The following is a 27,289-nucleotide window of genomic DNA, read 5'->3' as shown; positions in this document are numbered from 1 at the left end:
CATATGCTACACTTCCTCTGCATTTTCTCTGCGACGTCCATTTCAGTTCTAATGCGCCTGCTATTTGGGCGACCACTTTTATTCCGCCGCATCGATTCGTTGTGCCAAACAATTTCCCCGTCATACTCTGGCCAATACGCCTCCAATGCTACCACCGGAAAGGGATTGTCGTATACATTGAGCAATGTTGCAACTTTGTAGATTGGAGACACTAGCGATAATGCATCGAAGTGGCTGTGTGAACACGCTGCAATGACATGGGAACAAGGCATACGATAGGCCTGAAATTGACCACAGTCGCACCAACGGTCTGGTATTAGGACCCTATACTCTTGTCTGGGCAGCCCTTGGTTGTGGTCAATTGTTTCCTTGACACTAAAAGTGTGGCCATGGCGGTCGAATTCCGTAACCCGATGGCTGCTGGCTTTGGCAGATTCCTACCTCATAAACTTCATGCAGGCATCACTATATACTTGACTCGTCTGCAACACTTCATTCCAGCGCCTGCCTCTTGTTACGAACAACGTTGCCATCCGAAAATAGGTCGCACTCACCAATGTGGTTACCGGGAGGTTACGTATGCCCTTAAACACGCCGTTCATTGATTCCACAAGATTTGTTGTCATGTGGCCCCACCTCACCCCATCGTCGTAATGATCTAGTCCACTTCGCTCTGTCGATATTATCGATCCACCTCCCTGCATCAGAATTTGCCAACACTATTTCCCGGCGATAGTATTGGAATCCAGGTTGGTTTAATGCATACCCCGCGTTTATCAAATGTTGCTTCAAGAAGTTATCCTTGAACTCCCGCATAAAATTTTGAGCAATATGCCTTATGCAGTAGACATGGGTAGACGGGGGGTCATGCCAACCATTTGCTGGATTATTGTATGCACTGTCTATTGAAGCGTGCCTGTCAGAAATCACGCAGATGCCAGCTTGTGGAGTCACGTGCGTTCGAAGATTCTTAAGGAAGAAACTCCAAGCAGCAGCTGTTTCTCCTTCCACCAATGCAAAGGCTATTGGGAAAATATTTGAATTGCCATCTTGTGCGACCGCCATCAGTAACGATCCTTTGTATTTCCCATACAGCCAAGTTCCATCGACTTGAACAAGTGGTTTGCAGAATGTGAACCCGATGATGCAGGGACGGAATGCCCAGAAAAGTCTATGGAAAATTCCATTACCTTCTAGACGAGTTCCGTCAGGGGATTGTGCAGGCAAGGTCTCCATTATAGTAACCGTCCCAGGTGAATACAATCGTAGTGCAGCCAGGTAGCGTGGTAGTTGTTTGTATGATTCCTCCCAGTTACCGTACACCAGTTCAATTGCCTTGGTTTTCGCTAACCAAGCCTTTCTGTATGACGGTGTATATTTGAAAACAGCCACACAATGGGAGATAATTGTTTTGACCTTCAGTGACGGGTCAGCCTCAACTAGAGGTAATATGGAATGGCAGATCATGTCATGGCTAAGTTTGCGATGATCCTGTGCCATGTTGGTGTTGACGCAAATGTGAGCTTGAGATATGGACCCTATCACCCACGCATTATGCTTCTTCTTGTACGATGCCATCAACCTATATCCACACTCCGGATTTTTGCATACAATAACGTATCTTTTCGGATTTGATTTGATAACATCGTAGTCAACATAATTTTTCAAGTGCCAGTTCTTTATTGCTAACAGACACTCTTCCTTGGTCCGAAATTGGTCACCCTTCTTTAAGTCCTCATCAGACCTCATATATGGGTTGTAGAACATATCTGATGAGGGCTCATCCTCGCCCAAGTTAAGTGTTGTGAAGTGCGCAGGAGGTGAGTAGCGTTGCGCTATAGGTATTTGAGCTTGGTCTTCGTCTTCAGAATGACGGTTCACCAAGTCATCAACCACGTCTTCAGCATCATCAACCACATCGTCTTCAACGTGGTGCTCAGCATCTTGTTCGTCATCAATCACAGGATCAATAACCTGTGATTGAATATTCTGAGTTGGTTGAGGTTGTTCCAACACAATGTACAACACTATGTATTCGTAACCAGAGTACTCATGGTTACGAAGCATGTATTGTGTCTCCATGTCATTTTGAATCAATGACTTATAAAACTTGACAGAGTTGTTTTCTGAAAAAAAAGGTTGTTGATAAAAAATTTGGGACACGGGTTGTCTTAGTTTGGACTCAATCTTCCTCTTCAGATAAGAGAAGTCAGCTCCTCTATTTAGACAAAAACGAGTGCATTCGGTGTTTCTAAATAGGAAGCCAGACATATGACATTCATAAGTCTCACCATTGACGTGAGCTTTGACTTTGTATTGTGATGAAGATGCCATGTTTTGTGAAGACATTGTGAAGGTTTTGTGAAGGTTTTGTGAAGGTTTTGTGAAGGTTTTGTGAAGTTATTGTCAAGGTTTTGTGAAGATTGCTGTGAAGATATTGTGAATACCTTTGCGAAAATGTGTGTGAATATTTATACTGCAAGAATCTTACTGCCTATCCATCAAGTCTTCACCACCAAGCCTGAACTTAGTCTCAGAGATTCCCATGCATGCCTGTTCCCCATCAAGTCTTCACCACCAAGTCTGGCAGATTCCCACGCATGCCTTACACGTGTCACACCCTTGAATGCAACACTCCCACCTAGTCTGTACTAATGCATGCCAACCTATCCACCTAGCCTGAACTTAGTCTCAGAGATTCCCATGCATGCCTGTTCCCCATCAAGTCTTCACCACCAAGTCTGGCAGATTCCCACGCATGCCTTACACGTGTCACACCCTTGAATGCAACACTCCCACCTAGTCTGTACTAATGCATGCCAACCTATCCACCTAGCCTGAACTTAGTCTCAGAGATTCCCATGCATGCCTGTTCCCCATCAAGTCTTCACCACCAAGTCTGGCAGATTCCCACGCATGCCAACCTATCCACCTATCCATATTTCCCCCCATTTTGATGAGGACAATGCATCTCTCAAGGGGGTGGTAAATAAAAAATGTTGGATAAATATTTGGAGTGATTAAACTCCCCTCACTGATAAAGAGATTATGCTTTACTCCCCCCCTAAGAGTTTACTTATGCCCTTTTGGCATAATAAATAATGTGATAAAAAAAGCGCAAGCACATAGATCACCATAAAATGACAACAAACATGTTATAGGAAAGAAATTCTTAAAATCGTGTTAGTAGTTTCTTACAAATAAAGTAAAATAGTGATTATGTGTTTAAAATAATATTCAATCTTATTTACGCTTAATTATTTATTTTAAATAAGATTCCCATGCATGCCTTCCACGTGTCACACCTTTGCATCATCAGATTCCACCAAGTCTTCCCCAAGACAAGACAACTCCCACCTAGTCTGCACCAATGCATGCCAACACTACCACCTAGTCTGCACCAATGCATGCCAACACAACCACCTAGTCTGCACCTATTCTGCAAGATTCCCATGCATGCCTTCCACGTGTCACACCTTTGCATCATCAGATTCCACCAAGTCTTCCCCAAGACAAGACAACTCCCACCTAGTCTGCACCAATGCATGCCAACACTACCACCTAGTCTACACCAATGCATGCCAACACAACCACCTAGTCTGCACCTATTCTGCAAGATTCCCATGCATGCCTTCCACGTGTCACACCTTTGCATCATCAGATTCCACCAAGTCTTCCCCAAGACAAGACAACTCCCACCTAGTCTGCACCTATGCATGCAAACACTGCCACCTAGTCTGCACCTATTCTGCAAGATTCCCACGCATGCCTTACACGTGTCACATTTTTTCATCATCAGATTCCACCAAGTCTTCCCCAAGACAAGACAACTCCCACCTAGTCTGCACCAATGCATGCCAACACTGCCACCTAGTCTGCACCTATTCTGCAAGATTCCCACGCATGCCTTACACTTGTCACGTTTTTGCATCATCAGATTCCACCAATGCATGCCAACACTACCACGCATGCCTTACACTTGTCACATTTTTGCATATTCAGTCTACTTGAAAACGAGTATAAATAGAGGGTCATTCTTGCAAGTTTTCATCAACCACTAACACTTTTATTCAGAGAACTCAGGCGAAACTTCTCATCCACCAAGCTTCTTCCTACATTGCAGTCATGTCGCTTCTTACCATGGGCCAAGAACACAGAGGAACTAGGGCAAACATTGCCTCATTCGTAAGTTTTTCTTGAACATTGCCTCTTTCGTATGTTTGTAATTAGTTTTTTAAAAGTCCAATATAATGATTGTTTATATTGTTTGTTTTTAAAGGATCCCAAGAAATTTCGTCAACGTTCACACCCAATGCCTTATCCAGACCCATGGTGCGTACCTTACATAGAGCGTGCGGGTTTCGGTCATGTAATGCATGTCGTAAATGCCACCATTGATGCCAAATTCATTTTGGCTCTGTGTGAACGTTGGAGACCTGAGACACACACTTTTCACCTACCAACTGGTGAATGTACCGTCACATTAGAGGACGTGTACATGCTTTTAGGTCTTAGAATAGATGGTAAGCCTGTGACCGGAAATGTTCAACAGCCTAACCAAATATGTGTTCAAATGTTGGGGGTAGATCTGGTCGAGGGTGAGGGGTCTGCCAAAGCAAAGGGTCAGGGTATTAAATTATCTAGCCTACAATTGTACCACGACTCCATAACTTTGACTGAGGAATCCTCCGAACAAGAAAAAGTCATAAAAACCCGGGTTTACATTATGCTATTGTTTGGGAACTTGCTATTTCCCGAAGGGACGGGAAATAGCATAAATTTTATGTACTTGAGTTTGCTCGGGGACATTGATAGAATAAGCACATATAGTTGGGGTTCTACAGTATTAGCATTCCTATATAGCTCTTTGTGTAAAAATGCACAAAATGAGCACTGTACATTTTCTGGATGTGCTTTTTTGCTCCAAACATGGGGGTGGTGGAGATTGCCGAGGCTAGCCCCAGAAAATCCTAATGACTACTCCTTCCCCTACGCAACTAGGTAAATTTATGATCTTATTTCATTTTGTATATTTATTCTATAAATATTTGTAACTAATCTTATTTATCTTTTTTTGTTTAGGTGCATTACAACCGGACTGGATTACAGTCTTACCCCCAAAAATAAAATTATATTTTATCGTCAACTGTTGGATCGTCTCCGAGCACAGGATGTATTACCACTAAATCCCTCAGCTTCTAACTGATTTATTAATATCATGCATTCTCGATAAATAACATATTTACTTTTTTCTTTGCAGTTTATTTGGAGGCCATATTTGGGATTGGAACATCAACCCAACCCCGAAGATGCAGCTGTTTGGACAGCAAAAACGGCCATAATGCGGTTCACCACTGTGGAGATGCACCAGAGTGACCGTGTCAAGCTTCAATTCGGAATGCAAGAAATCCCAGGCCCCCCAATGTCTATGGAACCTTGGCATCTAAAAAAAGTCAGCCACCAGTGGTATGCCCAAAATTGGAAGGAATTTGCTAAGGAGTTTCGTAAAATGTGGAAAGACCGTGCCCACTATGTTCTACAATTTCCGGTGGCGCCCAACGAAATGAAGCCGACAACGGAATATGTGGATTGGTATAGAGCAAATACCAATCCAGAAATGATTGTGTCTGACCCGTTCTATTTGGACGATCCCCGGATGCAACAACCATATTTCCAACAACAACAACCACCACAGTATTCCCAACAACAACAACCACCACAGTATTCCCAACAACAGCAACCACCACCTTATTACCAACAACAACCACCACAACCATTTTACCAACAACAACCACCACCACCTTATTACCAACAACAACCACCACCAGCATATTACCAACAACCACCACCACAACACATGTCCACCCCCCAACCAAATCAACAATACATACCACAAACTCAATCCCAATACCATGAAGACTACCAACAACAAACTCAACATTCCCACCACCATCAACAGTCCCAACACCTACCACAATATCAATCCCCCTACTTCCACCAATCCCAACACTTCCAACACGACAATTTCCCAAGCTCTTCCAGTCCTCCACCTAGCCCCGACACGGGTATACAAGAGGACTACCAACAGGACTACTACACATCACAACAAACATTGCACTTTGGCCAACCCGATTCAACCCTAAACTACCAAAGACCACAATTCGAGGGCGCACCCAGCAGTAGTCAGTTTGTCCCACCGAGACAAAGCTTCGAGGGCGCAGAGGGGACTCGTCTTTCCTACAGCACTGAAGGGACTTCAACCCAACCACAACGGCAAGCGGCAAGGGGGCGCGTTAGGGCAAGGGGTGGTAATAGGGAAGCACCACCACCACGTGAACCGTCTAGGCGAGTAACTAGACCTCCCCCGTGCGGATCGTACCAGGGACCGCATCATATGTGATTAATCATATCTTTGTAATATTTGTCTTGTCTATTATTTAAATAAAAATATTTTCTGTTTATTATCTTTATATCTTTATCTTTATCTTTAAAAATATTGTCTATCATATCTTTATACGTATATAAATTAATTTTTTTTCCAAAAATTTACAAATAATATTAATTACTTATAAATTATATTAATATATATATATATATATATATATATATATATATATATATATATATATATATATAAAAATTAATATATATATATATATATATAAATTAATATATATATATATATATATATATATATATATATATATATATCTTGTAAAAAAATTTATTTATATATATGTCTTAACATAAATTAATATAATTAAGAAAAAATATAAATTCATAAATTAAAAAAAATTAAAAAAAAATATATATTTAAAAAAAAAAAAAAAAAAAAAAAAGAAGGGAATGGGCATAGGCGCCACTCCTAGTGGCGACTTGCCCTACCCATTAAGGGTAGGCGCCAACTAGGGTGGCGCCTTAGTGTAAAAAATGGCCAAAATTGGCCATTTGTGTAATTATTTTGAAAAATTGTATATTTTTGAAATTTTTTTTAAATTTTTGGATATTTTAAAAAAAAATTCTTGGAAAGTTGCTATTTTCCTAAAGTAAATTGTTTGATCAAACTAACTAAACAAATTTTTATTGTCTTTGGTTTATCAATTTTTGTTTGCCAATTTAAATTGATATATTTTATTGCATAAAGAGATATTTTTATTGAATGTCAATTATTTTAATTTTGTTATTGTTCTTTGTAATCATATTAAATTTTTAGTATCATTGAACTCTGAATAATTTTTCTGAAATGCTTTTAATTATTCTATCAATTTTATAAAAAAATTAAAATTGCATTCATCTTATTCAAATATAAATTTTTTTAGTGTGATTGATCTAAGATAGATTTAAGATAAGAAATCTTAAGATCTTATGTTATAACAATTACAATAACAACTCAGAGTTATTTTAAGATTTTTCTATATGTTGTGATGTTCTAACTTTCCTTTGAGTCTTTTGCTTCCTTTTATAGAAACTAAAAGAGTCGTTGGAGGTTTGAACAACAACAAACTTAGTGAAGAAGTATGTCAAGAGAGACGTTAGAAACTTGCATCTGGTCAGAAGCTTTATCCACTAAATAATAGTGTTGCTCTCAATATTTTCATCGTACTAGGTATCTAGTAAAAGGTATAACGGTCTGAAGGTGTCACATCCATTTTTCTTGAGCCTTGCAAAACGAAAAATCATGGTTGACTTTGTCCATAAATGTGGGGATTTGATAAGACAAGATCATTTGTGTTCAAGGTACGGATCAATTACACTTTACACCTTTAGAGTCTAAGTTGTCATCAGAAGCTGGGTTATGATGTTAGAGTCTGATACCTTCAGAGGCGATGTACTAGCTCATATTCTGACTAATCAGAATGAGATTTTAATTACTTCTCCACATATGCTAACAATCCGGATTAGTTCTATGACCGGGATCCTCCACATTTAAACAAAATACTAGCAAACCTTATTATTTTAACGCGAACAATAAATACAAAAGAAAAACATGATCCGAAATATTTGCTTTTGTTCTACAGTTACTCCTGACTTGTCTTACTGTCTACTATAATTTAATATCAAACTCAACAAATGTTCACACATTCATACATGACAAATCAACTCCCCTCCAAGACCAAAATTCCAACAATTCAGACAACATTGATTGCAGTTACGTTTGATCCAAATTTCCAAAATAAACAAATATATTATATAATGACTTGTGACAGTAAAATTAACATTAACATAGTAATCATCCTATCCATGTCATTTTATATTGATTGAAAACTAATTTGTCAAAAAAATATGCTACAAATTGTAATTACAACCATAAGTACAAATTTATCTTCAATTTTGTTTTCACTCTCCAAATTAAGAAGCCTATAAAATTTCTATGCAGAAGCATGTAGAACTACAACATTGTCAATATGGCCAGCACAATACTACTGAATCTTATCCCAATATTCTTGCTTTGCATTACAATAGCACAAGGAAGAAAAACACTTCACACTAGCCATGAATTTTCAGCATCCTCTTTAGTTTCTACCAAGGATGGCATCTGCAAAACTATGGTAGAGACACAAGGTTACACATGTGAAGAACATAAGGTAAAAAAAATTATAACATGTAACTATATAATATATGCTACAAACTTAAATCATAGATTTAATTAAAAGCAAATTTTTTATGACTCAGGTTACAACACAGGATGGCTTCATCCTGAGCTTGCAGAGATTACCGGCAGGGCGGTCCGGCGAGAGAGCAAACAAACCACCTGTGGTAGTACAACATGGTCTCTTTTCTGTAAGTTTTGATGTTGCAAATACATAACCAAATTATTACTACAATATTGTATATGCATAGTTAAAATGTTTGACTCCTATGATTAATTTCAGGATGCTGTAATATGGCTGTTCAATTCTCCAGAAGAATCATTGGGATTTATTTTAGCAGATAGTGGATTTGATGTGTGGCTTTTCAATGGTCGCGGCACAAAATATAGCACCATGCACACATCATTAACTCCTAATGACAAGGTTCTTAATTACTATACTTATATTATATTTATCTCTAATTGATTATTGATTTATTGATGATTATGTATTATTATTAGGCTTATTGGGATTGGTCATGGGATGAATTAGCTAGTTATGATCTTCCTGCTTCAGTTGAATATGTTTACAACTATACTGGTCAAAAAATGCACTATGCAGGTCATTCTCAAGTGAGTAATTAATGAATTAATTAATCCTTATTTTTCTTATGTTTTTAAATAGTGTATTGTAACAATTAATTATGTAAATATTTCAGGGAACTTTAATGGCTTTTGCTGCTTTATCACAAGGACAACTCCTAGATATGTTGAGATCAGTTGCATTACTTAGTCCAATTGCTCATATGAATCAAATTTCTTCAATTGGAACAAAACTTGCTGCTGACTTATTTATAGCTAATGTAAGTGAAAGAGAGAGAGAGAAAAAAACTATACTACTATATTTAGCTAACTCTGTATTAAAATATAAATTTAATTCATATATATTTTAATATTGTAAAAAAAAAATACAAATGATGGTTTGTAGTTTACAAAATTATTTTTCTAAAATATTTTTTCTTTTTTATAACATAACAGGATATATATTGGTTAGGCATCCGCGAATTCAATCCTAATGTGTAAGAGAATAAAAATTCTTTCCTTTTTTTCCTAAGTTTCTTAAATATGTTTGAGTGCAAATGAAAAAGGTAAAAAGAAATTGGAAATGATTTATTAGATGTTTTTCCAATGGGCAGTGATGTTGGAGCAAAGTTTTTGGAAGGCATATGCAACACACTACACATGAATTGCGCAAACCTAATGTCAATTTTCACAGGTAATATTGTTTTTAGATCTTACTCATAAGCTAAATTCACTTGATTTTTATTCATTTTATTTTGGTTTTCATTAATTAGGTTTAAATTTTACAGGTCCGAATTGCTGCATAAATTCTTCTAGAATAGATGTCTATCTCGATCATGAACCACAGCCAACATCAACGAAAAACTTGATTCATTTTTCTCAAAGTAAGTCTACAAAAAATCAGCATTTTTATTTTTATGCATTTCAGATTAGGACTAATAGTTCCTTTTTATTTTCATGGCTGTTGAATGATGGAATTTGAGTAGTGATCAGAACAGGAAATATAGCAAAGTATGATTATGTTGATCAAGCACAAAATGTACAACACTATGGTCAACGAGTTCCTCCAACTTATGATTTGACCAAAATCCCAAACGAATTACCACTTTTTCTTGGCTATGGAGGAAAAGATATGCTAGCTGATGTTAAAGATGTGAAGGTTTTGCTCAATGACCTCCAAGATCATGATGCTAACAAGCTTGTGGAAGTGTTCAATGAAGATTATGCACATATTGATTTTATTATGGGTGTCACTGCTAAACAAATCGTTTATGATCCAATGATAGATTTTTTCAATGGTTATTGATCTTTCTTACTAATAACGTTCAATGAAAATAGAGTGTGTTTGATTTTTCTTTCTATATTTAATCACAAGATTTATCTTCTATTGACTATATTATATTTAATCACAAGAGCCTCTACTTTGTCTTGTGTGGATTGGGAGCTCTCCAAGAGTAGTAGAATATTCACATTTTGTGTGCGAGTTGACGGAAAAATTACTGTTTTTTTTTTGGCTTAAGGAAAATATTACTCTGCAAAGTAAAACTAATACATATAACATGTCCCAAGTTTAAAAGGTTAATCCACTACTAATACATATAAACTCCAAGAACAAATGTTAAAAGCTTATGATATTTCACATTCTTGCTTTTCTCCTATTGTATTTTGTCAGGAACAAAATGCAATTGCAAACTGTCCAACCAACTTATTAGTGAATTAATTTTGATAAACTTCTTCAATCGGTATATATAAAATAAACTGTTTCAACAACCAGAGTCGAAAGAAAAAACAATGACAAGCATCTTGGATCAAATAAAGCTACTCGCCAAACAACAAAAATCAACTCAAACTTGTCCTAAAACCTTTAACTGGTGGTTCAGCTGAATAACAAAGCCATTCTTTTTCTTATTGTAGGGATCACCTAGATACATATTGATGCCGATGAGACCAAGAGAGTTTTCAAGAGTTAACAACTTTGTATCTGATTGAACCAGTGTGTGGAAAGAATAGCTTATTTTTAGCCCTTCCAAAATAGTACTAAATTATGCCAAAATACCATTTACTTGACCGGGTTCATTCATGAAATCAATAACCCATAGACCCCGATCATCTCTAATGAAAACACTGCCTGTCTTTTCTTAGTAATAGGACTATGAATACCATCAAAATAAACTTGAGGAGATTTTAGAACAAGGATCATCTAGATTGTGGAAGTAGATTACTGGCTAAAGGTAAAGTAGGTTATTAAGCAATAAACGCTTGCAACTCTATTCAGGTGAAGAAGAACATTCTTAAGGTACACCAACTGACCGGCATGATTTAAGTTTATTAGAAACCCATTATGGTACCTCCCTTGAAATTCCTTTTGCATATCCACATAAACTCCCGAATCACTAAAGGTCGTGTTGGTCTGTTTCTGCTGTATAACTATTCAACCTATATTATCATTCCAACACAAAGGACATACATAGTAAAGATCGGGATCCAGATAAGAAAGAAGCATCAAAGAGAGAAACACAACCTGAAATAGCTTTCCAATATTTTTATTTTTTAAGGGCAAAAAAGTCATTTTGCACCCAAAAGAAACACTAAAAACCCAAAAACGGGTCAAAAACCCGCTTGGGCCTGGAACCGCCCGCGACCCACTATCCCACGTGTAGCGGTCGCGATTTGAAAGTGCGACGCGCAGTGCTCCTCCGTGGCAGAGGGTTGCCGCGCAGGGACAACATCCCGGGATAGCGCCGCTCCAGGCTGCTATTAATAACACTGGTATTGCATCAGCCAACAGAAGACTATGTTTCAGCTCTGTAAAGATAAGAAATGAACAGCTAACTAGAAGCAAGAAACAACAAAACAGTAACCAATTACATACTGAGGCTAACCAGATAGGAAGCAAATCACCTATTCTCTATCCCTTTCTCAAACTGTGTCACCATACTCTCAGGTATCAACCAAATAGAAAAAAAGTTACATCACATCTCTCATGCCGTGGAGATCAGAAGTTAGCATGTCAATCTACCTATGAAGCATGGGTATTTCTAAATGATTGATGTACCGGCACTGGGTACACATACGGTACTCGTGGTACTCCATTTTTTCTCATTTTTCCGTTTCAAATAAAATCTGTTGTTTTCTCATTTATCAATATAGAATACTTATGTATTTCAATTTCATTGTTATTGTAACTTAACACTATTTTTTTTTAAAACTTTTATAGTGACGTTTTGTTGTGAACCGAACAATTTATTTCTCTAGTCACACATTTTATCAAAAACCTTTATTTTTTTATCAACGTACTCGTACCTTCATTTATTTTAAAATGCCGTAATCCCATACCGGTACCAGTACCCGCACCGGATGCCGTACCCGTACCTATGCATCAAAAAGTAGCAATCTACTAAACAACTCTACCTATACCTAAAAATTTAGAGCACAGGTGGAATTCCCTCTTTTTCTTCTACACATTTCTTGATACAATCAATTGTATCAGTTGGCAGCAGTTATAAATGAATGATGCCCCATACAAACGATAATGACGTTACCACTTATACTGTAACACACAAACTCAGCAAGCATCATGTCATATAAAAGTCAAAATCACATCATATAAAATCAAGTCTGTTGCAATAAGCTCTTACAAACTTACAAAGTATTCTTATATTAGGATCAATTAAGTTTTGGCAATAACCTAAGATATGATGTGATCAACATTACCTACTGCCAAAGGCTTGACACCATCAAATTAAGATAATCTAACCAATAAGGTGGCAGGAAAATGCTGCTTCTGGTTCAGCTCTTTACAAGTGTTTTTTAATATATTTTGGGGGCAAAACTATCCATGGGTGAAGAATGGATGGAAAAAATATCAAATGTTGATGGACCTTTTAATGCAATGACTGCATCAAATCATGGTCCAGAATTTATGCTACAAAAATCAAAAAGCCACTTCTTGCAATCTTCTTCAAATCAAATTTCTCTCATGATTATACCATTATCAAGTCTAATCTGCTAGCACAAAAACAAACAATCCACTAGTTACTTATTCGCTTCTCTTCAACTTCTGTAACTTTCACAAATACAAACACCTTAACATTGCAACTAATCCTATAAAATTAGTGAATCAATAAAACTTAAACTTTCACTACCAAATTATCACAATCAACAAAGGAAATAGATAACTAAGCATATAACATAGACCAAAGGGTTTGCTAATTTCAAAACCCCCTTGTTATTATTCCACTTTTAGGTCTCATCTCATCAATAATCACAACAACCAACGAGTAAAAATGTTAAACAATCTAACTCATCGTTATCGTAGTTCTTATAAAAATCAACAATAAACAATACAACACATACCAAAACGCATGTTCATTCATACACCAGTCTTCAAAATGTTCCTCCTAGCCAAGAACCTCGCAATTGGGGGTGTGAGTGCTATAGTGATAGGAACCCGAACAGGGATCAAAGCCTTGTTGCAGAGTAAAGCTAGGGTGAAAGCACCGCCTGCCGAAGCCGCCATCTGTGCCGTGCGGCTCTTAACTGATACCGTGGAAGAGTCGGTATCAGAGGTAGGGTTAGGGTTTTCTTCCGAGGAAGCAGCGCCCAAGTGGAACTTCTCAAGGATGGCTTCAACGTCCACGTTGTTTCTAATGGCGACGTAGAGGCCGGTGACGGAAGCTGCTGAAACGGAACAGTGAACGCCGATCGCTACTTTACCGTACTTTTTAAGGAGCTCGCGGAATCGACCACCGGCCATTGTCTGATAATTTGTCGGCGTTTGAAATTTCAAGATGGTAGTGGAGAAATTGGGGTTGTCTTTGTTGTGTTATGTATTGTGTTGTCTGAGCTGTATTGATTGAGCGGTGGAGACGGCGGTGCGGGCGACGGTGGGCTATTGCTTATTTTTGTGACTAGTGTAGTCGCTAGTTCTGGCTTTAGGGTTTATCTTAGCAAGCAGTTGTGTAGTGTTTTGAGCAAGAAATTCAATTCAGATAGTAATTAGTAACTATTAAAATGATGATTCTTTCGTGATACTTTCTTAAGTTCTCAAATTAGTCCTTCTAATTGAGTTCGGGATCCATAATACTAGTTGTTGGTTTCTTTACACACATAATTGTATTTAAACCACACCTTAATGAATTAATATTGAGAATTTTTTTTAAGAACTTGCTAACTTGTGCCCTTAAGGCAAGGCACAAGATAATGATATTACAATTAAAAAATTTATGTGGAATAAAATAATATTTTAAATTTTAAAAAATTAAATATATTTATTCCAAGAGAATATTTCTATAAATAAATCATTAATTTGTGTCCTTAGGACATATGTTAGCATTAGTTAATTTTTTATCCAAATATTCTTAATTTTTTAAAAAATTCTCAAAATAATCCCACTTTTCTGAGTTGGGTCAGCTCCTAAAGTTAGAGAGAAGACGTCAATTAGATTGGCTACATCACATGGTGCTTTCAATCCAATTGACGTTCATGTGTTATTTTGTATAGGAGATGCCAATTGGTCTGACACCTCAGTGTAATGTGCATTTTTTGTGTGTTATAAATATAGGTGTTGTGTGAATCATTTTTCCACATCTCATTTCATCATATTGCAAACATGTTTGATGTTCGTCGCCGCTATGGAAAAGTGGTTTATTCGAGAGACAAACCTCTGATGTTGATGCTCTTCTGGAACATCGGTAGTTTCGATCAACTGAAGAGGGAGTTAGTTCGTTGGTTAGATGGAAAAATACCATAAGGGAAAAAATAGAAATATTGAGAGACTCAATAGTATATTTGGTTGGGTGCGAGTCAAAATTGATAAGGATGTTAGGGAAATGATGTTTGGACGAGATGACATAAATTTGATTGTTGTAATCAGTTAGAAATGTTCTGTTTTAAGTTTGTTTATGTTGTAGTGATGTTTGTTGTGAACCTTGTCGATACTATCTTATGATGCAGATGTTGCTCCCTTGATTCAGACAGTTGTTCTTATTGTGTCATGGTTGACGACGTATACTATATAGTCTTATCATTTTATTAGGCGTATCCATTTCTGTTCTAATACGCGTGTTGTTTGGTCGTCCTTTTTTCTTTCTTCGCATCTCATCGTTGTGCCAAACTATGTCACCCTTGTATGGAGTTCAGTATTCCTCCATTGGTAGCACTGAGAAGCTTTTGTTATACACATTCATGACAGTAATGGTCTTGTAAACATCAGAAAGATGGTTGTAAGCGTCCTGGCGAGTATGTGTGCATGCCACAATGACATGGGAGCAAGGAATATGGAAGGTCTGGAACTTTCCACAGTCGCACCAACTTCTGTTTAGTTTGACAACATAGGATAAATTTGGCATCCCCTCATTGTGGTCCTGTATACGTGCGTTTTCGACGCCATGAGATTTGGTGTAAGAAATGATTTTGTTCGACAAATGATGACATGGGTTGAAACGATTTTGAGTAATAAGTACGGTTCGACACTTCGACAAAATGGAAGTTTCGTCATTTCGACAAAGACGTTTTGCACCTAGGAAAAGCACTTTTGACAGACAGGAAGAACATGGCAGTATGTTGATAATTCGACAAAAATCCTGAAGGAAGACGTCACTTCGACTTAAAAGTAAATTTGAATTTAAAAGGTTATGACGTTTGGCAGAAGACGCGTGGAAGCATCTGGCGAAAGGAGGAGAGCCATGTGTCATAGTTTTAGGATTTAGTCGTTAATAACAGTTATGTTATTTGTGTATATATAGGGTAGTTATTATCTAAAAAAGGTGTGAAACATTTACTTGTACAGAATTCCTGAAAACACTCAAAGTACCCGTGTGAGAGAAAAGAGTCATATTTGGAAAATGTATGTGTAAACAAACACCAATTCTTTCAAAGTTTATTTTATAAAGTTTAAAGTTCATTACAAATTCCTTTTATGTTTTCCAGTCATTTATCTTTCTGCACTTTATCCTTTTCGACACTTTACATTTCGTCAGTTATTTTCCGCCATTTACTTTATCTTGTGAAATTTACATCCACTTAACATTGTAATCAACATATTTCGACGTAAAACACTTAGAGAACAGAAATGAAAGATATGAAAGCGATTTTAGACATCTTCAAGACTATCTAGATCTGCACATGTCCTAGGATTTGTGTGGTTGATCCTGCAAGTAACCCAATTCTACAAGTTTTGGTAAACCAGAGGTTGTTCGCCAAAATTCACAGCGAACAAATTGGCACACCCGGTGGGACAGTGCAAAAAATTTAGAAAGTTAGATAATCGCTAGTCAAAATCTGTCCTTCATTTGTATGAGACTGAGAAGCGGTAAATTAGCCGTATCCGAAGTAGAAATACCTAAAAGAACAAGAGTAAGGAAAATGGCGAACCAGCCAAATAATCCTAACGAATCCATCCCAGTATCTAACCCTATCCCTTCGACAGAAGGCAATATAGGATCGGTCCCTGTGTCAGAGGCTGTACCTTCGTCAGCGGGGTCGATACCAGCGGTTTCGATGTCACAAAACGCGCCTAGTTCGTCCTTCAGGGCACAACAAATGCCCATTGGGACACCCCCCCTGTGGGAAACACTTCTAGGCCTTTTGTAACGAATTTCACCATGCCTCCGCCTGGTAGGGAACAACCCTTCGGAATGCCAACTTCGGTGATGGCAAATTTACATAACTCCCCGTTAATATATTCAGACTCGATGGCCAACGTGTCTTCACCCTTACAAGGGTCAGGATATGGTGGAAACGTGAGTAGACTGAATCAACAACCACTTTACGTGCCGCCGATAACAAATAATTCGGCGCAAGTGATTAGACAGCAGATGGACGAGAGTAATCATGATATGGTCCAAATGTTGACGCAACAAATGGGAGCGGTGTTTAATCCACTGATACAGAACACCACTCAAACAAACCAAGCGTTGGCAGCGCAAATGACGCGCATTGCTGATTTCTTTGGAGTCCCTCAAACTCGACACAGAGAACAAGGGGTTCATAACCCAGCGGTAGCGGTCCAAGAAGAACCTACGATAAACCAAATACCGTTAGAAAATCCTCAAACGAACGTCAGAAACCGAGAGGATGTAGTCGAACAGCCTCGTGTCGAAATCCCCATTCCACAAGAGCCTAGAAGGATAGTGATCCAGAGAGGCCAGGACGCGGATGTTGTATTGCAACAACGGATGCGGTATAATAATCCGCCTGTCGAAAATAATTTGGCAGCCATGGTCGAAACGATAATGGCACAAAACGGGATGAACATGGGTTTACAAAGGCCTAGTTACGCATCCCCACTATCAGAATATATTCTGCAAGAAGAATTGCCACCAAGGTGGAAAGTCCCTAAGTTCACAAAGTTCTCAGGGGACACTAGTGAGTCCACTATAGAACATGTGGCACGTTACCTGATCGAGGCAGGGGAGATAGCCCGTAACGAAAATTTGAAAATAAAATATTTCCCTAGTTCCTTAACAAAAAACGCGTTTACTTGGTTTACATCTTTGCCTGCAAACTTAGTATACACGTGGACCCAATTAGAAAGGCTGTTCCATGAACAATTCTACATGGGACAAACAAAAATAAGTCTGAAAGAATTAGCCAGTGTCAAGAGAAAACACTCCGAACCAATAGATGATTATTTGAATAGGTTCAGATTGCTAAAGGCTAGATGTTTCACCCCAGTGCCAGAACATGAATTGGTCGAAATGGCCGCAGGGGGACTAGACTATTCTATAAGGAAGAAACTAGATACTCAATATCTGAGGGATATGGCACAATTAGCGGATAGAGTGAGACAGGTCGAAAGGTTAAGGGACGAAAAATTCAGGGCAAATAAGAATAAAAAAGAGAGAGTAGCCTACGTAGGGGTTCGCCAAGACGATGAGTTCGACGAACACGAACCAAGTAACTTCGACGAACAAGAAATCGACCTAGCAGAACTAAAACAAGGGCCACCTTATTCGTGCAGAGTACTAACTCCGTCGAACGGAAACCCAGTCGAAACCAACGATAAGTTCCCCAAAAGGACTTATACGTTCGACATTACCAAATGTGACGAAATCTTCGATCTGTTGGTTAAAGATGGTCAATTAATAAAACCACCAGGCGCTAAAGAACCGCCTATGGAACAACAGAAAAAGAGAGGTTTTTGTAAATACCATAATTTTCTGGGCCATAAGACGTCTCGTTGTTTCCTTTTCAGGGATCTCGTTCAAAATGCTATCCGGGACGGAAGGTTGAAGTTTGGTGACAAACCAAAACAACAGATGAAGATCGACTCGAATCCTATGCAAGCAGTCGAAGCCCACTACGCTGAGCCATCCGTCGTAAACATGGTGGAGGCCGAGGTTGCTCCCGATGGCAATTTGGAAATGGTGGAAGCCCCTGGAAGCTTCGACGCAAATGTCAACATGGTCGAGATTACTGATGATCTCGCAAGCCAGAAAAGAATAGAAACTACTGAAGGTTTCGACAAGAAGGACGGTGACAATGCTGTCGAGAATGTGGAGTTTCGACAAGAGGAGAATTGGGACCGCTTGGGACAGCCAAGTGGGAAATATGATTTTCTTGTGAAGTACAACGCGCCGGCAAGCTCTCAGATCGACATCAACACAATCCAACCAAGCGGTTGGGGAGATGCCTCTTCAGAAAACAATGAGGAGACAGTCGACGCAATTGAGCATGCCCCTAATACGAAGGGGAGGGTTACTGAAGACCCAGCGATTGAAAACAAGGCTGCTGAAGGCCTTGATTCTAACAAAGCAAAGAAAGGTGATATCGCCAACTGCGTCAACACCATGGGGCCTTTCAGTGAAGAGGTCACAAAAATCAAAGCGGAAGCCGCTAACGGTCCTTCGAAGCCCATGATCAGTGGGATTCTGCGTAGGACAATGGAAGACCCCAGAAGGAATTGGAACAAATGCTGTTGCAAACATGGTCCCAGGACCATATCTTGGTGTTGTTGCCCAGAGAAAGAGTTCGACCAGACACCAAAAGGAGTCGAAGGCGAAGAGGAGAGGCTCATCAGGAAGATGAACGAATTAAGCATCGCCGACGAACAAAATGTTGGGGTAAATATGGTAGAAATATCTCAGAAAGACCAGGTCGAAAAGGGCGAAGAGCGTCGTCAGAAAGAGTACCAAAGGTTGGCGTACCCTAGAGAGGAGGAAAACTTAATGGAATTCATCAAGAGGTGCCAAAGGATGAAAACCGAAGTGATGTTGTGCCCACGCTGCAGCGCAGTCTTCGACAGGAAGGCAGCAACCAACCTGGAAGCGGTGGATAAGACCAAAAGGAAAGAGAATTGGGGAGCAATGAGATATGACCCAAGGAGAAGTGATCACCACCAGTGGAGGCACGGGGAGAGACGCCAGAACACCTATAAACCATCTGACAAAGCGACAGACGACAAATGGGTTCAACCCATTAGGGACGCCCAGGGGCAGAAGAAATGGGGAAAGTTCAAGGTTCGGAGAGGCGCATCGATGGAGGACAAGAAGGAAATGGAAAAACACAAGCCAAGACCATACCCGTCAGAGAATTACAAAGGCAAAAATCCCATGTCCAGGTCCCAATGGAGGAGGTTCCAAAGGCAGAAGAGGGCAGAAATAGAGATGGTGAAAAAGAACATGAATGGTCCAAACGAAGCAGAATCTAGCAACAATCGTCAGACAAGGAGCAGGAGAGAGACTCCCCTCCAGATCAATCCTAGCAGAGTTGTCGAATCGGTGGCGTCGAAAGAGAAGATGCAGGAAGATGATGAAGTAAGCGACAGTTTTAACTCTGACTCAGAGGCATCCTTCAACGTGGTTTGCAACGTGGTCTCTGTTCTCCCTAGAGACTATGATAGAGTCATGGAAATTGAGGATGAAGGAGACGAAATGGAGGAAGAAACAATGGCACACAAGCCCGTCTGCTACTATGTGATGAACAACGGATGCGTCGAAGAGCAGAACGCTTTTTTCGAAAGACCAGACGACGCCATGAAAGCGCATTTGAAACCTTTGTTTATAAAAGGAAAGGTGGAAAATGTCGGCGTGAATAAGATACTGGTGGACGGGGGAGCGGCAGTGAATTTGATGCCCCACTACATGCTGAAGAAGATTGGAAAAGACGATTCGGACGCGAAGCCTCACAACATGGTGCTGTCGAATTACGAAGGGAAGATAGGGACAACTATGGGAGTCATCCAAGTGAACTTAACTGTAGGAACCATAACAAGGCCTACAATGTTCATAGTCATCGCTTCGAAAGCCAACTACAACCTGCTGCTGGGTAGGGAATGGATTCACGGCGTAGGAGCTGTACCCTCTTCAATGCACCAGCGGATAGCCATATGGAGGCCAGATGGAATCGTCGAAAACATCGAGGCTGACCAAAGCTACTTCATGACCGAGGTAAACACTGTCAACAGCCAAAGCTTCGACAAAAACCTGGCTCATATACCTCCCTGCAGCCCGGCAGAATTCGACTTAAAGACGACAGACAATGCCTATTGCTCCATGTACCTACTGTAAGACCCCAATTTTGGCCCTAAGATCCCTCATGGCCCATATCATCTCATATCATGGCCTCAAGGATCACTGCATGCCCTAGCTTTCCTCCTAGTGGGTTGGTTGCCTTGTGAGTTGGTTTCTTGATCACCAAGCATACCTTGCATTTGTATATCTTTGCTTTCATATGTTTATTAACCAAAAAGTACAAAAATATTGTCATTCTAACCTTGTTGCTTGCAGTGGAAGCAATCCTCAGCAATTAGGTCAAAGACAGTCAACAGTCAGTCAAAGCAATGGATGGTGGCCATTCTTGCAGAATTTGGGCACCATGATCATTAATCAAGAGTTCATACAACTTGTGATATCATTTTGGATCAAGTTCTCAAGGAATTAGGGTTTGGAATTCATCAGAAGAGGTCCAGTCATCCAAAACCCTAGAAAAGTCAAACTTGGTCAACTGTGGATTTAATCAGTGATTTGATGGATGGAATTGATTTGAAGGAGTTCATTCATGCTTATATAAGTCTCATATATCATGTCCAACCTCATCATGGAAGAAAATCAAGTCAATCAGAAAATTTCCAGAAATAGCAAGTGGACCTGTAATTTCAACTGCCTAAAATAGAAAGTTCTTGATCTTAAACTTGCACCATGATACAAGCTTCAAATGAATTTTTGCCCAACATGAAAGTTGAAGATCTTGTTCTCCCATTTTCAAAAAGTCCAAGAACATCAAAATCCCATGTGTGGTTGTCAAGATATGATCAATTCAATTTCAGAAATTTGTGAACTTCAAATGAGCATATCTCATGATTCCTTTGGCCAAATTTGGTGGGATTTTTTCCTACACACTCCATTTAACACCATCTTTCCAAAAATTCATTCATCATGTCCTAAAACCCTACCATTCAAAATGGCATTTTTGGACCTATTCCATTTAAAATCAAGTTTGACCAACCATTGACTTTTTGATTCTTTGACTTTTTCTCACTTTGGCCAATTGGGAAATGTTTAGAATCATATTTGAAACTTGCTCCAAGCCCTAATTCATGCCCATTCCATCACCATACCACAATTTTGGACAAAAATGCAAACTTGGCAATTCTTGCAAATGGTGTGAAATAAGTAAAACAAGTGTAGCATTTCATGTGCAGACCCAAAACAGCAAGAGTATAGGTCCCTTGCAGCCTGTCTTAAGGCCCAACTCGTGTACCACTTGCACCCTCCATGTCCATTTAGTTCAACTTAGCAAAATGCAAATCATGTCATTAAACATAAGCAAGCTTACCATTCCTTAAACCAACTCTAAACAGTCACATATAAGCTCATTTTCTGAGTTTCCAACCCTAGAAAAACCTAGCTAGCTGCAGCCTCCACGAGAATTCTCTCACTCTCACATTGTGCATTTTTGACCAAAAGTGAATTTCTGCACAAAACCTCAAAAACCCTCGAGCAAGCTAGCATTTCTTCATCATCCATCATCATTGCAAGCTCATTCCAAGTGTAGAATACCAACTGGAAGTGAAGGATTTGTTCTGTTTTTCTTCAAGCTCTTCAATGGCAGATCATGATTTGATTGTCTCCAAGCATCAATGAGCTAAGGTTATCCAACCATTCATCATTATACACCATTGTCTTCATCTGTTTCAAGCTGAATCACACAAACAACCACTGTTGCTACAATTTCTTCAAAACCAAGTAAGTAATCGACCTCCACCATTTGCCTTGCTATGCCATGTTTATGAAAGGTCTTTGCATGCTGATTCTAAAATGCTATGCCTTGCTTGAAATGGTTGTGACATGAGGAAGAAATCTGGTTTTACATTTTTGCATCCACACATACTTTCCATCGATTTGCTCATGTGTTGTTGATTCAATGAAAATCACTGTGAGATTTAGGCTGCCTGATGTTAGTTGATGCTATTGCTATGATTAATTTATTGTCCTGGGCATGTTGAGATTTTTGAGTTCATGAAGATGGTGATGCCCTGCTGTTTTGCTATCTTAATTTGTCCAGGAATTCATATGATATGTGTTTGGTTTACTGTGTTTTGATGTTGCATAATTGATAATTGCCATGCTGTTATGTGATGTTGGTGTTTCTTAGTCGTGCGTATTTGATTGATTATGGTGTGTTTGTTTGTTTGGTTGATGCTTGAACATGAAGCTTTGCCTTGCTGTTAGAAACCCTAGGGTTTATGCATGAGAACCCAGAATTTGCACTGCCATTGGCCCGTGTACTGTTGCATTGGGCAACAGCCAATCACAACATTTCGTTGTGTATGTCAAAACGCAGTGTTTTGAGTAAGTGAGCGCTGAATTACACTTATGCCACGCTGACTTCACATGTTGACCATCTTGCTATGTTGTTTGTTCATATTTCATCCAATCATTTCACTCAACTTCCACAATTCATTTCTCTCTCAATTTTCATCAAAAAATCATGCAATTTTTTCCATCATGTTCATGAATGTGTCTAATATTTGATTATGATTTTTAATTAATTTTTCATTGGCTGGATTTTAATTGGCATGAAGTTTCTTAACATGCATGCATAATTGATACCTTGTGCCATTTCAATTGTGAAATAATGATGATGCATCCTTTGATTCTGAAATTTTTTGTGGTTGTTCTATACTCACTCATCTTCATTTTGGTTTAAAGTTTATGCATTTCCCATTTGTGGTTTGTGAGTTACAAATTTTTGAAGTAAGGTGTGACAATTGGTGTCACACCAATGATGTGCATTTTCATGAATTTTGTTCACATGCTTCCCTACATCCAATTGACCCCAAATTTTGCATGAATGAACTCTTACATGTCTAGTTTGTGTATGAATTTTTTGGGATTTAATGATGCTGATTTCCATTTGATTGTGAATTTTCTTCCCTGCCTAATCAATTGTTGACTTTTTGTGCTACACATTGCCATTTCATTTGTGAAATTCTCAAATCTTATTGTATGATCATGAAATTTCATATGTGATAACTAGACATCTCAAGATTTGCATTGGTGTTAATCTCATTCATTTCTCATCTGTTTCCAATTTGATATGATTTTTTGAAGTTGACCCATGCTTGTTGACTTTCATTTTGCTTACTTGAATTTGATTTGACTTCATGAATTTCATTGACTGCCTTCCTCTCATCCAAATGCCATGAAATTTTACATGTTTACCATGCTAGATGTTAGGATTGAGTGTGATTTATTTGATAATTTTTGGGATTGTTTGGGTTGACTTTTGAATGAAGTCTTGCTGTTGACCTCTATATGCTTTCCTTTGCCATGCTTTGCATTCTTTTGTGTATAAAATGACAATGATGCATGATTTGATTGTGAATCCAATTGAGATAGCTTCTTAAATGTTTGAACATGAATTGGGTTGACTTTTCTTTGCTGTTTGACTTTTTTCTTTTACCTTTGACCCTAGGCTAGTCCTAGTGGTCTTTTGAGCTTACAATTGAGCTATTGTTTCAGGTTAAGCACCAATGCCTCAAAGGTCATTCAAATTTGATTGAGTTGGATTACATATATCATGTACTAACCCTTGTTTTGTAGGTGTGACTCACATACTTGAGTCTTGTGCCTTGCACAATTGGTCCCTCTGTTTATGGTTGACTGTTGTCCATTCCTTTGTTTTGAACTGTTGACTTGTTTACTAATAAGTTTGACTTTTTCAGGTACTTTAGTTGCCTAAGTTCTTTGAACTTGCTTGCTTTGCTATTTAGCATTTGCTTTGAGGTATAAACCTTTCTTCTTCATGTAGTCTGGAGTCCCGGTCTGTTATTTGACCGGGCAAACTGTCTGAAGTCCTCCTTAAGAGGCAATGCCTGTGTTTGTTTAAAATTGTCCCAAGCAGGAAAAGTCCTTCAAGTAAGGCAATTGGTGGAAGATAGGGATAAGCAATCTATCCCCCACTATTCAGTGAGTCCTCTCTTTGCTCCCATCACATGGTTGAAGCATTGAGATAAAAACCCAAGATCAATTGAGTCAATAATGGGGAGAGAGTTCCATCTTTCTGAACTCCCCCGCTTTCTATTATTATATGCTCTCTCAGACCTGAGATAAGAGCAATGAGGCACACCCCTCATCTCCTTTCATCTGCTTCACCTTAGCCTCTCAATGGCAAGGTTAAGAGCAAATCTTTGACCCTATTCCAGTTGGCCTCAGTGCCTAGCCCTCTTGTATGAGCCTCCTTGTTTGGTTATAGAGTGTGCTATTTGATTCTCATTGTTGATTGATTGCTTCATGTGCACTTGTTTGCCTGTATGTTATGCATTTATCATCATCATCAATTGCCATTAATGCATGATCATCTCATTTGTCTTTGTGATGCTATCATTGTTGTTTACCCATTGAGGACAATTGTAAGTCCATTTCTCTTGGCCTTTGCTCCTGTGATATGGAAGGATAGAGTGCAAGACCTCCTTGGTCACTCATATCTTCTGTCATTGCTTTGTTTGTATGTGAGGATACAGTTATAAGTCCCTGCAAGTTGGCATCTGTTTTCCTGTGATCATAATCTGTTTTGTTTGATTGTATGAGAGTTTGCAATTATAAGTCCCTGCAAGTTGGCATTTGCTTTCTCATCATCTCATATTGCATTGTTCTTGTATGTGAGAATCCATTGTAAGTCCCTGCAATGTGGCATTGGTATTCCTATGATCATATGTGTGGAGTTAACCTAAGCCCAGACAGATTGGCAGTTGACTTCCATATTCCATATTCCTTATTCTACAGTCCATATTCCATATTTCATTCTTGTTTTCTTCTGTGGAGATTAGTGTAAGTCCATTGAGTGGCATCTGATATCCCATTCTGTTTTAGGAGATTGGTATAAGCCCAGTGATTGGCATCCGGTATCCGCCTTTTGGATTTCATCCTTGCTTGTTTGTTATTATCCATTGCATTCCAAAGGACACACTTGAATCATCTCCCATATGATTTCAAGAAGTGAACCTTCTAAGAAGTTTTACAATCCGCCCTCATCCATTCATCCCTATTAGGTCCTAAACCTTTTCACACTGTTGCTTTTCAAACTTGACATAAGTGTTGTGCAAACATTTCATGTTTTTCTAACTGAAAACCTGGACCCAAGTCCTTGACATTTTTTCAAAACTCCATTTCATAATACTCCTTCCAAATCAATCTTAATCATACTTTGACTCCATTTTCATAATCACAATCAATTAACTTCACTCATTCACTTGTTTTGGCTTTGTCCATTGTTAATCTTTTCACATTAGCCATAGGTTTCAATTATCTTTGTGGTTGATGTAAATCTTGCCTATCCTTAGTGAGTTGACAGTAAGACTTCCGTACTAAAAACAGGGTTAACCCCTCCAGTACGTCGAAGCTATCCTCGCATGGTGGATGTTGGTTTTGGTCGAGTGTTCTCCCATTGATAATGAAAAGCCTCAGTGCTATTGTTTAAAATCAATCCACCAACTTTTGGAAATCTTTTAGCCGAACTACGGCGTTTTGATCCTTACCTTTGATGGAAGGTACGTAGGCAACGGATTTACCCGTTCGAACACAATAAAACTTGTATATTCTTTTCTCACCATCCCAATCATGTTTGCACAATACATATGTCATAACAAATAACAATTTTAGTACAACAAGTGTGAAAAGGGCTCCCTAGGAGTACCTAGGACGTAGTGGGTGCCTAACACCTTCCCATTGCGTAATTTACCCCTTACCCCGAATCTCTGATCTTTTTATTAGTTTTCTACGCGTAAAACTTCTTAGGCTTTTGTTCGCTTTTTAGCCAATCCTTTGGATAAATAAAAGTGCGGTGGCGACTCTAATTCATTGTATTACCTAGCTTATGATCTAACCGATAGATCGTATAGCGACGAATACACCGCTACAGAAAAGTGGCGACTCTGCTGGGGAGAATCCCTTGGTGGTAATGCCTACTTTTCACCTTTGTTGTGCTATATTGTTGTATGACATATTTTTGTACAATTTGGGATGACTGTATTGATTGTAATGTGTGAATTGCTTGATATACATATTGCTGTTTGCTTTGGTGATCTGTGAGATGAGTTCTATACCCGAACTCGAGTGCACTCTAGGATAGGAGAATGGCATAGTCTTGTCGACTGGTGTGGAGTATTCCTTAGCCAGTTGACTTGCGAGTCCATTCACTTGGTGGAGGTCATGTTGAACTAATAATGTCACACAAGTTATTTGTGGTTAGGCATTATTCTTTCAATCATGTTTCGCAGAAGCCAAGGACCATAGTTTACCAAGCCCATCTTGGCCTATTTTTAGGACCGTAGTGCGGAGGTCGTTCAGATGTCAGTTCTGATACGATTGTTACGCGATACTACACTCATAAGAGTTTCTCTTGAGAATATTCTTGGAATACGAGTATTCGTTCCTCCGATAATATTCGAGAGATGGGACGATGATTATGGGAACCTCTGGTAGAACATGTCTGGCAGGTTTAAACCCTAGTACATTCCCTTTGGGCGGTTCTTAACCGAGACCCCATGCTCGTGACTCTCAACAAACCCGTGATTCGTGGTTGAGTCGTTCAAACATTGTTAATATCAATGGATCCCGGATCAGGTGTAAAACCTAAAATCCATCAAAGCGGCTGGTTGATATTAAGAATGTCTGAACCGGTTCATGTACCGTT

At 38.9% G+C, this 27,289-nt stretch overlaps 3 protein-coding genes across 5 annotated transcripts; 2 read left to right on the top strand and 1 right to left on the bottom strand.

Moving 5' to 3' along the window:
- Window positions 1-8,218: 8,218 nt before the first annotated feature.
- On the bottom strand, window positions 8,219-14,240 carry LOC127126905 (uncharacterized). 3 transcript variants are annotated; one of them, XM_051055935.1, is made up of 2 exons: window positions 13,508-14,240; window positions 8,219-8,544 (listed from the first exon to the last, which is right to left on the bottom strand). In XM_051055935.1, the coding sequence occupies exon 1, from the start codon at window positions 13,905-13,907 to the stop codon at window positions 13,524-13,526; it is 384 nt and encodes a 127-aa protein (XP_050911892.1). In that variant the 5' UTR covers window positions 13,908-14,240; the 3' UTR covers window positions 8,219-8,544; window positions 13,508-13,523. The 3 variants fall into 3 exon arrangements, with proteins under 3 accessions (XP_050911892.1, XP_050911893.1, XP_050911891.1); XM_051055936.1 differs by lacking the exon at window positions 8,219-8,544 and adding an exon at window positions 11,033-11,587; XM_051055934.1 differs by lacking the exon at window positions 8,219-8,544 and adding an exon at window positions 12,732-13,156.
- Window positions 8,590-9,652, top strand: LOC127130783 (triacylglycerol lipase 2-like). Its single transcript, XM_051059748.1, has 5 exons — window positions 8,590-8,781; window positions 8,874-9,014; window positions 9,092-9,202; window positions 9,289-9,432; window positions 9,608-9,652. Exons 1-5 carry the CDS (start codon window positions 8,665-8,667, stop codon window positions 9,650-9,652), a joined length of 558 nt encoding a protein of 185 aa, XP_050915705.1. The 5' UTR covers window positions 8,590-8,664.
- Window positions 9,758-10,466, top strand: LOC127130782 (triacylglycerol lipase 2). Its single transcript, XM_051059747.1, has 3 exons — window positions 9,758-9,845; window positions 9,940-10,035; window positions 10,138-10,466. The coding sequence occupies exons 1-3, from the start codon at window positions 9,758-9,760 to the stop codon at window positions 10,455-10,457; spliced, it is 504 nt and encodes a 167-aa protein (XP_050915704.1). The 3' UTR covers window positions 10,458-10,466.
- Window positions 14,241-27,289: the final 13,049 nt, after the last annotated feature.

This window comes from Lathyrus oleraceus, chromosome 3 (assembly GCF_024323335.1).
Source record: "Lathyrus oleraceus cultivar Zhongwan6 chromosome 3, CAAS_Psat_ZW6_1.0, whole genome shotgun sequence".
Lineage (NCBI taxonomy): Eukaryota > Viridiplantae > Streptophyta > Magnoliopsida > Fabales > Fabaceae > Lathyrus > Lathyrus oleraceus.
Note: the sequence above shows the minus strand (reverse complement) of the source record. Positions and strands in the feature narration are given on the sequence as shown.